Source organism: Oryza sativa, chromosome 5 (assembly GCF_034140825.1).
Source record: "Oryza sativa Japonica Group chromosome 5, ASM3414082v1".
NCBI classification, from domain to species: domain Eukaryota; kingdom Viridiplantae; phylum Streptophyta; class Magnoliopsida; order Poales; family Poaceae; genus Oryza; species Oryza sativa.
Window position 1 is genome coordinate 20024853 of NC_089039.1, and position 12019 is coordinate 20036871.

Genomic DNA, 12019 nt, shown 5'->3' on the forward strand with positions numbered 1-12019 from the left:
TCTGTCAGGGTCAACTCCTGGATATGAATAGGAGTGACGAAGAAAAAAATATCGGAAGAATGGTATCCGCCCACGAGGGTGAGGGTGTGAGGCCGTGACGCTCACCAAGCAACAATGGACGTCGACCACCCACCGCGCGCAGCCTCGGAGTCGTCCACCGTGCGCCACCAAGGGTGTCGACATGATGAGCCACGCGCCGGCGCGTGGGGGCCCCACGCCATCCCCCCTCCTCCCGTCCGACCGCGTCCCAACCCATCCCCCGCCGCTGGATCGCCGAACCGACGGCCCCGATTCGCCGCCAGATCCACCCTCGCGGGCCCCACGCGCGACGCCCGCGGCTCACTGACATGCCGGACGTCGCTTTGGCCTCAAGATTCCCCCCCACGGCTCGCCAACCTTGGGGTTGCACGCTTTCACTTGATCCGCCACGGCCACCAACCGCGGGCCCACCCGTCAGTGACGGTGGGTAGAGGGATAACCACCGCGACCACTACACCACCACCTCTTCGTTGTCCTAGTCATCGGACGCCGCCCACCTACCCGACTACCCGAGGCAGCCTCTCTCTCCTCCCTCGCCCACCACCACACGACACGAGACGAGAAGACTGATTCATTCGCTCGCGTACACGCCTAGGCGCTCCGAGAATTCGTGAGGGAATCCCGCATCGCCGGAGCCGATCGGCGGCGCCGCGGGCGGGTGGGGGGGGGGGGTTAGGGTTAGGGTTTTGGGGGTGGCCCACCGGGGATGGACGCCCCCGGCGGCGGCGGCGGCGGCGGCGGCGGCGGAGGTGGGGTGGATGCCGGCGAGCCCGTCTGGGACTGGGGGAACCTCCTCGACTTCGCCGTCCATGACGACGACTCGCTGGTCCTCCCGTGGGGGGACGATTCGATTGGGATCGAGGCCGATCCCGCCGAGGCGGCGCTGCTCCCCCCTGCCCCGTCGCCGCAGCCGGCGGAGGCGGAGGCGGAGGCCGCGGGGCCGGCGTCGCTGCCGTCGTCTATGCAGGCGGAGGGAAGCAAGCGGCGCGTGAGGAAGCGCGACCCGCGGCTGGTTTGCCCGAACTACCTCGCCGGGAGGGTGCCGTGCGCGTGCCCCGAGATTGACGAGATGGCGGCCGCCTTGGAGGTCGAGGACGTGGCCACAGAGTTGCTGGCAGGGGCGCGGAAGAAGCCGAAGGGTGCCGGCCGTGGTAGTGGTGCGGCAGTCGGCGGAAGTGGTGGAGGGGCTAGCCGTGGGACACCGGCCGAGATGAAGTGCCAGGTGCCTGGTTGTGAGGCGGACATACGTGAGCTGAAGGGATACCACCGCCGGCACAGGGTGTGTTTGCGCTGCGCGCACGCCGCCGCTGTCATGCTTGATGGTGTCCAGAAGCGCTATTGCCAGCAGTGTGGCAAGTAAGGCTCCATTTCCTCATTCCAGGCTGCTTTATGAACTTGTGGAAGATCCATTGGGATCAGTAGCAGTAGGAGGGATAATTAAGTGCTTTAACACTTATACAATCATTGTTGCTATATGATTTGGTGTTTAATGCATTATACCTTTTCTAGAATATAGTGGCTGTTGGATATGATATTTGGTCATTTCATAGAAAAAAAAACATTTACACACTCGAGAGTCTAAGTGGAGTGTTTGCTCAAATTATGCATGACGATTCATTTAATTAATTTATTCTGAGAATGGTTCTTTAGGATTGGACTGTTCTCAACATGTCTTTGTAGCAATGGTATCTGATCGTCCGATTAACCGCGATCAATCATCCTGACCGGTCCTCTGACTTCTGATCAGGGACATTAACTCAATCAGCTCAATCAGAATCTGATGATAAATCAGCGATTCATCATCCGATTATGCTAGGTAACAATTAATTTCAGTAGGAGTTTTGGGCTGCATGCGAAGTTGGGCCTCAGCAGTATTGTGCCGGCCCATTCCCATAGGGTTTACCGGTTTAGTCCCCTAGAAGCTGTCACAAATAAAAACTAACAAGTAAGCAACCATCTAACCATCAAATATTTCCTTTATGATTGCTTATACTATGCACTATATATACATTATCGATTAGCCTCGATTAATTGGCCTGATTGACCTGATCGGTGCCTTGGCGATCAGGGTCGATCAGACGATCAGATAACATTGCTTTGTAGTTTTAACTATATTGAAATCTACCAACTTTACATTTTCTTAGAATTTTTCGTTTCCTCTGCTAGGCTATATTATGTGGTGTACATAATTTGCTGTATGACTGTATTAATATAGTTTTGTTCAATTGAGAAGATGGGTTTTCTATTTTGTACTTTTTCTTGAGGTACCAATTACGGGTTGCTTAACTGGTTTTTTTCTGGGGGGTGGGGGGTCAAAATATTCAGGTGGAGCCTTATGATTGGTTGGAGCTAACATATAAATTTACACTAGTTCCATTTCCATGCAGAATCAGTTTGTTACTGATGGATGGTCGCTAAACTTTCTAAAAATTGCATGCCAAGCTCATTTGCAATAAAGCTAAGTCTTTTATTTCCAAATCAAATTCATATTTAAAGTTTGATTAATCTCATAAACTAAGGAACATCCTGCTTTAATGCATAAATTTTCTTGTATGTTTTTGACATGACGTAAGGTCACTGATCAAACAAACTGCAAGCATGGAAGTACCTCTGTCCTTGTGCATCTGTCCACAACCTGTTGGCCACTTGATATATTTTTGAAACATTACTTTAGCAATTGTTCAAAATTCTTTGCCTAGCTCGAGGTACTAACCTAAACCTCTTTGCTGTTGACTATGGTTGTGGCGATCTAACAGCTGTCCTGGGCTCCTGGCTGTATATATTGTTTTTCTACTAGCAGTTTAATTTTTGTGTGCTAACACTATTCTCTCTCTTAATATATTTCTGCTGCAGGTTTCATATATTACTAGATTTCGATGAAGATAAAAGGAGTTGTAGAAGGAAATTGGAGCGGCACAACAAAAGAAGACGAAGAAAACCTGATTCCAAAGGCATATTGGAGAAAGATATAGATGACCAGTTGGATTTTTCAGCAGATGGTAGTGGTGATGGTGAACTAAGAGAAGGTAGATATTTCAAAGAAAACCGCCTTTATTTTTTAATATGTTTGCTCTGTTATAAGTTTTTCTATTTGAAGTTGAACACAAAAGGTTTTAGTGATGTATTTAGACCAACTATGAGTGGTAAATTTGACTTGGCTGTTTCCAGAGCATTTTACGAAAGAGGTGCTCTGGATATTTTTTTTGCCTAGCAAATATGGCATTCATTGTTTTGATATAACTTCATTGGCAAGGTTTCATGGAATATTTGGGATCATGAGTTCTCTGTTTGTGATACCTACTCAACCGAGCAAACCCTTGATCTGATCCAGATACATAATTGACTCTTAACAAGATGAGCCTGTTTACTTCTGTTGTCTATGCATTTTCTCCAGACATGCTGGAAGTTCTCTGCTGTCTAGTCTGGAACATATTTGTTAACCAATCATTTCTTTAACAGAGAACATAGATGTCACTACCAGTGAGACGCTTGAGACTGTTCTGAGCAATAAGGTTTTGGACAGGGAAACACCTGTGGGTTCCGATGATGTGCTTAGTTCTCCAACATGTGCACAACCCAGTTTGCAAATCGACCAAAGTAAAAGCTTAGTGACTTTCGCTGCTTCTGTTGAAGCCTGCCTTGGCACTAAACAGGAAAACACCAAACTTACCAATTCTCCTGTGCATGACACAAAGAGTACTTACTCATCCTCGGTAAGCGCTTCTCCTTGTGTACATATTATTCTGTAATATATAATTATTTTCTGTTCTTGCTCTCTCTAAAGGTTATTAGTAATGTTGTATCATCCATTGTAGTGTCCCACAGGACGTGTATCATTCAAGTTGTACGATTGGAATCCTGCTGAATTTCCTCGACGCTTACGCCACCAAGTATATAACCAGGCTCTAAGTTTCTCAATAGCACGCTGTTTTCATGCCCAAAAGATTGTTCTGAACTCAATGCCATACGTAAAATATGCAGATATTTGAGTGGCTTTCTAGCATGCCTGTTGAACTGGAGGGCTATATTCGTCCTGGTTGTACAATTTTAACTGTATTTGTTGCAATGCCACAACATATGTGGGACAAGGTATGGATGCTTGTACTAAAATGCCAAATCATTACTTAGTCCAAAGGAGGACATTTTTTTGGATGCATCCAAATGAAGACCTACCAAATATTGGTCTTTCAATTCCATGTCCATGTTTTACAGTTCAAACAATTTTGAGCTGCTAATTTTTATACCACATCCAGTTCAAAATATATATCTCTATGGTATGCAAATGTATTTTTACCACTTATGAACAATTACATAGTTGTGGAGTGTAATGAGTGCCCACTTGTGGCATGTAAAGTGTAATTAGAATTTCCCACAAAGTGAACTGAATGGACTTGTTGTATGGAAGTCAATAATACTATTTTTTTTCTTTTACAAGATAGCATTTATATCTGCATTTCTTTACAGTTATCCGAAGACACAGGAAATCTTGTCAAAAGCTTGGTAAATGCTCCAAATAGTCTCCTGTTGGGTAAAGGGGCCTTCTTTATCCATGTCAATAATATGATATTTCAAGTATTGAAAGGTGTGTACCACATGTCCTGTTTTTCCATGACGTGATAACAACATAACCTTCTTGTTTATACATCATATATTTGTACTTAAGCTGCATTGTTCCTGCATAAGAGACACTATACAGTAGATTGATACCAATCATAGCCTCACTACTACAATTACTATCTGCAGTTTCAGTATCACTTGCAAAATCAATATTAGTTGCATACGCTAAATTCGATGCATAATTTTGAACTTGTATCATTTAATTGCTAGCTTATTATATCTTTTGTTTTTATGAGATAATTACCTTACCTGATTGAGAATATTAACTGCTGTACTTCAGATGGTGCAACATTGACCAGTACCAGATTAGAGGTACAGTCCCCGAGGATTCACTATGTTCATCCATCATGGTTTGAAGCAGGAAAGCCCATCGATCTTATTCTTTGTGGAAGTTCTCTTGATCAGCCTAAATTCAGGTATGACAGTTCCTTGTACCTTCTACCTGTTTCTGCTGGTTATTCTTCTGTCAGGATACATTATGTTCAGTTTAGCTATGGTGATATATTCATATCATTACCTGAGAGATACTATATCTCAACGCAGATCCTGTAGGAATAAGTCTTGGTCTTGGTCTTGTGGTGCTTTTTCTTGCTTTTTAGCTCTAGGACAGCATCTCTACTTTCAGTTTGGATGCTCTAGGACAGCTAGGACAGCAGTTTGTTGAGATGCTCTAGGACAGTTTGTTGGGATGCTCTAGGACAGCACCCACTTGCCCTAGCATGGCTGCTACAAGCAGCTATAAATATGTATCCAATCCTCTTTGGGAGGATATGGCTTTTGAGTTTGTGAATGAAGAAAACCAGAAAATTGCCCCACTCTGAGTGCCATCCTCTTCTCAATGAGAGTAACCATTGAAATTCGAACAGAACCTTGATGCCACCTTTCCATTGTCTATGAAATGGAGTTCAACCATTAAATTTTATTGCAAATATTTTATAGAAGCTAATATGAATAAAAAAGGTTGCCCATGGTGACAATAGTTTCTTACTATAGAGGGGGAGTAGTGAATTTTTGGAAAGGTGTTGATTCAGGAGGTGTTCTTTATTTGTCTATCTGTGCATGCTTGATTTTGATGTTTTTAACAATACAAGCAAGTGGGGAGGGGGAAAGGATGATTAAAACCATTCTTTAGATGCCCTTGGTTGCGTTGTAACTCTCTCAGTGATAGAATGCCCTTGGTTGCGTTGTAACTCTCTCAGTGATGGCTACAATCGTATTTTTGCCTATTCCCTCAGCTTGGAGAAATAACTAAATGAATATGAGTGCAATGTGATATCCAGTACGCAATTTATTTCATTTTTTGATCATGTTCCATGCACAAACTTGCTAGGCGTCAGTGGTTACTGCATGAAATAGAAGTAGTGGCTAACCAATGATAACATGAAACCGCATTAGTGGATCAGGAAGATTTTAGTATGGTCATACTCTGTGTGTTAACTTCTATTTTATGGATTGTATTTTGAGTAAAGTCCATCACTGGTCCCTACACTTGTACCGTTGTGTCATTCCGGTCCCTAAACTCGCAAATCGATCGTTCAGGTCCTCAAACTTGTTCGACTGTGTCATACCGGTCCCTAAACTTGTAGATCACTTGTTTAGGTCCTATCCAACTTGTTCAGTTGTGTCACCCCGGTCCCTAAACTTGGATTTGAATATCATCTTGGTCAAATAGGACGGTCTAAAGACTTTATATTTAAAAATAATTCATAACTTTTTCATGTGAACTCTAATGAAGACAAACTTTATATCAAACTTGTAGCCCTCGACGCGATCTACAACTTTGTAGTTGATTTCGTGATCTACAACTTTGTAGTTGATTTTTTTTTATTTTAAGTCACTTTTTGTCCCAAAATGTAATTTTAAAATTAAAATTTCAAAATCTATAAACATGCAACAATATTTTGGGACACTAAACAGTTTTAATTCAAAAAATTTTCAACTACAAAGTTGTAGGTCGCGTCGAGGGCTACAATTTTCATATAAAGTTTGTCTTCATTAGAGTTCACATGAAAAATTTATGAATTATTTTTTGATGTAAAGTTTTTAGACCGTCCTGTTTAGGGACCAGAGTGACACAAGTGAACAAGTTTGAGGACCGTGATCTGTAAGTTTACGGACCGGGATGACACAGTCGAACAAGTTTGAGGACCTGAACAGTCGATTTGTGAGTTTAGGGACCGTGATGACACAACGTTACAAGTTTAGGGACCGGTGATAGACTTTACTCTTGTATTTTTCCCATTTATAACTTAATTGCGCCATGACAGCCATGGTTCATGGGTATTTGTTTAAGTATCCAGAAATTGAATCCACACAGAGATCTCTCGCTTGTGTGGATTATGCTGCAGTTGCAACAATGGCTGTGGCTGCAGCTACAGTACAAGCAGCACAGATTATGCTGCAGTTGCGGCAATCTCTTCCCAACATCCCCATAGTCTATAACCTTATTCTTGTAGACAAGTTCTTTCTTAGCCGGCAGCTGTCTATGCTCTTGCTAGGTGTTTTGAATGCCTTACAGGTGTTTTGAGTACCTCTGAATATTTGTAATCATGGCAGGTCACTTGTGTCATTTGATGGACTGTACTTGAAGCATGATTGTCGCCGTATACTGTCACATGAGACCTTTGATTGTATTGGAAGTGGGGAACATATACTTGATTCTCAACATGAAATATTCCGGATAAATATTACCACATCAAAGCTGGATACTCATGGACCCGCATTTGTGGAAGTAAGTATCTGTTACCTTTGACTAAACCGGTAAAATTCTCTTTCAGGGTCTGCATATTAATTTACACCTTTTTTTTCTCTATTGACACCAATTTAGCTTGCACACAATTGGCTTCAATGCTTTCTATTGTCTAGGGCACGTAGTGATTAGTGTGCTTAAGTTTGTGTAATGCTCTGTACAGTATTGGTTCTTGGCCACTTCACAAAATTGATTGAGATCTTTTTAGGCAGCTTAAGTGTGAACCATCTGAAATAGTGTGTTATTTTAGTAGAATCTAGAATGAACAATCAATGCACATAAGCAATCATTTGCTCTGTGCACTGTAATGTAGAATGTGAACTTGCCAAATGTTCTGCAAACATATGATTTGTATGCAATTAGCCAAAAAAGGTGTTCGTGCAAAAAGGACAAAAAATATTTTCAAAATATGACCAAATAGTTGACAGACCACACTTATTTTTGAAATCAAGTTGTCACCCTTTGACATTTCTGTAGTTCTATATGATGACCGCAGTTCTATGATTTTATTTTGCAGGTGGAAAACATGTTTGGGCTATCAAATTTTGTTCCTATCCTTGTTGGTAGCAAGCATTTATGTTCTGAACTAGAGCAGATACATGATGCTCTGTGTGGTTCTTCGGACATAAGTTCTGATCCTTGTGAGCTTCGAGGACTTCGACAGACTGCAATGTTGGGATTCCTCATCGACATTGGATGGCTAATAAGGAAGCCATCCATAGATGAATTTCAAAACCTACTGAGTTTAGCAAATATCCAGAGATGGATATGCATGATGAAATTCCTGATACAGAACGATTTTATCAATGTTCTGGAAATAATAGTGAACTCGTTGGACAACATCATAGGGTCAGAGCTTCTTTCTAACTTGGAAAAGGGTAGACTGGAAAATCATGTAACAGAATTTCTTGGGTATGTAAGCGAAGCTCGAAACATTGTTGATAATAGACCTAAATATGACAAGCAGAGACAGGTTGATACAAGATGGGCAGGTGATTATGCTCCAAACCAGCCAAAGTTGGGCATTTCTGTGCCACTTGCTGAAGTAAGTGATCGTGTTACACGCTAATTATCAATGACAATGAAAGTGACACTATTCTTCATATTGCTCTCAGCCTTTTCTAATTGACATATATAAATTAATAGAACTAGAAAACCTAGCTTCATGCTCTAGTAAAAAAGTTGTCAGGATGATATTTGGCTTGAAACTGGCATTCCACACATGCAAGTCCGTGTACAAAATATGTATGTCTCTGAGTTTTTGTTTGCTAGAGTTATTAGTTATTATATGCCCTTTTTATTGTGAAGTTTCTTTTTCTACTGGTTCATATTTGGTAATGGACCTTGCAAAAAAAATCTGGTAAAGGAAAAAGCTATACTACAAATAAATAATTCGTTACATTTTTTTTACAAACCCTGATGTGGCACGCTATTATTGAATCTTGATTTTATAACTTCCAACTAATTAAATTGAAATATCGAGAACTTTGTTAGTAAGAATTTATTAGTATGTATAGCACTACTTTTCGCCATAATTTATTAGTATGTATCCACAATTCATCCGATCGTTAGCATCTCTCGTTTGATTCAAGATCTTAATCCTGATTACTTTTGAGTTCGGATTAGCTTTTTTTCACTGTTGATTGAATCCTGGGAGTTGTATGGGAGGGACCCTGGCTTTATGAAGTGTTAAAACGACATAACAACATTAGTGTTGCATTTACACTTTATTTGTTTTCTTTTTGTATCGCATACTTTTGTCTCCTTATGTCTGGCAGACTACTGAAGTGTTTGGAACCTTTCTGCAGAGTACTGGAACCAGTGGAGAACATGATTTGCACTCAACCAATGCAGCTTCTGGAGAGGAGGAAAATATGCCTCTAGTGACTAAAGCTCTCCCACACAGGCAATGCTGTCACCCTGAGACTAGTGCTAGATGGCTTAACGCTGCCTCCATTGGTGCTTTTCCAGGTGGTGCCATGAGAATGCGTCTTGCCACCACTGTGGTAATTGGTGCTGTGGTATGTTTTGCAGCTTGTGTTGTCCTTTTCCACCCACACAGAGTAGGGGTGCTTGCCGCGCCAGTAAAGAGGTACTTGTCTAGGAACTACTCATCATAGTTGAAGCTAGATTAGATTAACCTTCCTGTTGCTTTTCCCCTGTATCATATGCATGTACCTTTCTAATTTGAGGCTTAGCTTGTGCATCCGATGTTCAAATATTTGTAAGAGGACCCACAGGCATAAATGCAAATTTTTGCAGCTTTTTTTGGCAAAAAGTATGAGCATATAGTTGCCTGAAGACCTGAACTTCCAGGTACACACCAAATGTAATAGATGTAATGGTTCAAAGACAGTGATTGGAATTTTTCATGATCTACATACAACTATCCATTGTCTCTTACAATTAGACAACTGATAGCTGGACCCGATTATCTAGTCAAATCCATTGTCTAAAGTGCCTGACAAACATTGAGAGCCTTAAAAGGCTTTCACATTCTGCAGCAGTCAAGCTAATTAAGGCATATCGGATAGTATGTTGTTGTGCTGTACTATTTCCTTCTAAAGCAGTGAAGCAGTCTAGCTTGTAGTCTCTCGAGCTAATGCCTCTTCTTCAGTAGCTGACAAACATCAAACAGTCATGAGCGGCTTCAGATCTTCAGTGAGTAGTGGGAAAGCTCCCTTGTCAAATTTGAGTAGTGGCCATAACTCCCTTGTCAAATTAGGAGCATTTTTTTTAGGAATAATGATGCAAATAAATTAAGCCTGGTTGCAGCTAACCCAGACGAGACGATTAGGATAAGGGTTAGTGTGTGGTTGATGTATTGTCCTATAGCGTGCATATTTCGATCAGGATAGGGTTAGTTTGTGGTTGATGGATTGTCCTATTTTTGAAGTTAAAGTAGAAACGTAAATATGTTATGAGGAAAAATCTGTTATCATTATAGTTTGTTTTACAAATAGTTATCCAAATTTCATGTTGTCACAATGGTAGCATTATTTTGAAATGCAAAAAATTACAAAGGGATATTGGCGTAATCGGGATCATAGATATTCACCAACACGATCGATCGCCGCCCCCCCCCCTCCCCCACCCCCTTGCTTCATATGGTTTTCTTTTTTGTACCGCATTACTTTTTTATTTAGTAAATTTATGCACCTAAAGTTTATACACCTCAAGTTTACACATCTAAAGTTTAGAGACACAAAGTTTATGGCCTGTTCACTTTGATGCCATTTTCAACCTTACCAAATTTTGGTAAAGTTACCAAAAAAAGTGGTTACATTTAGTTTGCTGCCAAATTTTGGTAACTATATAAGAAATCCTGCCAAAATTTTGGCAAGCTGTTAAAATTTGGTAAGGTTTTTTTTTTCATCAAAGTGAACAGGCCCTATAAATCAAAAGTTTATATATCCAATTCAAATTTGAATTTGAATTCAAAAATTTTTTATATATAGTATTTCTATACACCTAAAGTTTATAGACGCAAAGTTTATATGTCAAAAGTTTACATGCTCATTTCAAATTTAAATTTGAATTCAAATATTAGTTTATAGACCCAAAATTTATAAGTCAAAAGTTTACCTACCCATTTTAAATTTGAATTTGAATTCAAATATTTTTTATATATAGTATTTTTATACATAATTTTTTTTCAACTTTGTTTTTTTTAAAAAAAAAATTTATGGTGTAGTAAAAAGAGAAGAAGGGGAGGAGGAAGGGGGAGAGGAGAAGCGTATAGGGGTGATCGCCCATTGGCCACGCCCTTGACACACCATGAAAATATGCACTTGAAACTCCTAGGGGTGCAACCGTAGGAGAAACCGATGTAAGATGATGCACACTGTTCGCGCTAGGAAATCACAACAACTTTGAAGTGCATATTAACGTTGCCGGCGGACGACAAACCTAATTATGGAGAACTTTACCTTACACATGATCACAAGAGACTTGCAACAAAAGGAAGCAGTTGGTGTAATCATACGCGACAACACAGCAGTCATCTATAGTACTCCAGTATTAGGTACAGCTGGTTGTCTAGGAGATTCTGTATACCAAAATGCAATTATAGGTTCCCGCAAAAGGAGATACAACCATAAATCGCTTCTTTTCACCAAAAAGAAATTAAAAAACACAAATCGTTCCATTGACTCAACCATCTTTATGTACAAACCATAACTCAGAGTTAATCTGAATAACACTTCAGTCACAGACAAGTGCTGATGTTGACCTACAATCTCCCTAATTATAAGGAGAATCAACGCTGGCAGGCAAAATTTATGCCAATTTTCCTTCGTTCTGTAAGGACTGAAATAGTAAAAGTAGGCACGTAGCAGCATGTTCACCAAACCGCACGGTTACCGCAGGGTATGGTAAAAAAAAACACAGTAACTCAAATAAATTTAAAAAATAATTTGAAATTTTAATAAATTTTATACGGTTTCGTACGGTTTGCCGCGGTAACCCTGGTCCTCACGGTTTGTGAAACCCTACGTAGCAGCCGTATTTCCTAACGGGTGAAAATTTTCAGGGCCAAACTGTTAGCTTGAACTTTTTTCAGGGCCAAACTGTTAGCTTGAACTTCACTCACTCCCAGGAATCAGAGAGGTATGT

At 40.9% G+C, this 12019-nt stretch overlaps 1 protein-coding gene across 1 annotated transcript; it reads left to right on the top strand.

Moving 5' to 3' along the window:
* Nucleotides 1–511: 511 nt before the first annotated feature.
* LOC4338766 (squamosa promoter-binding-like protein 9) lies at nt 512–9759 on the top strand. The gene is made up of 10 exons (NM_001420505.1): nt 512–1395; nt 2893–3065; nt 3499–3752; nt 3855–3929; nt 4021–4128; nt 4504–4621; nt 4937–5072; nt 7213–7387; nt 7923–8450; nt 9214–9759. The coding sequence occupies exons 1-10, from the start codon at nt 746–748 to the stop codon at nt 9523–9525; spliced, it is 2529 nt and encodes an 842-aa protein (NP_001407434.1). The 5' UTR covers nt 512–745; the 3' UTR covers nt 9526–9759.
* Nucleotides 9760–12019: the final 2260 nt, after the last annotated feature.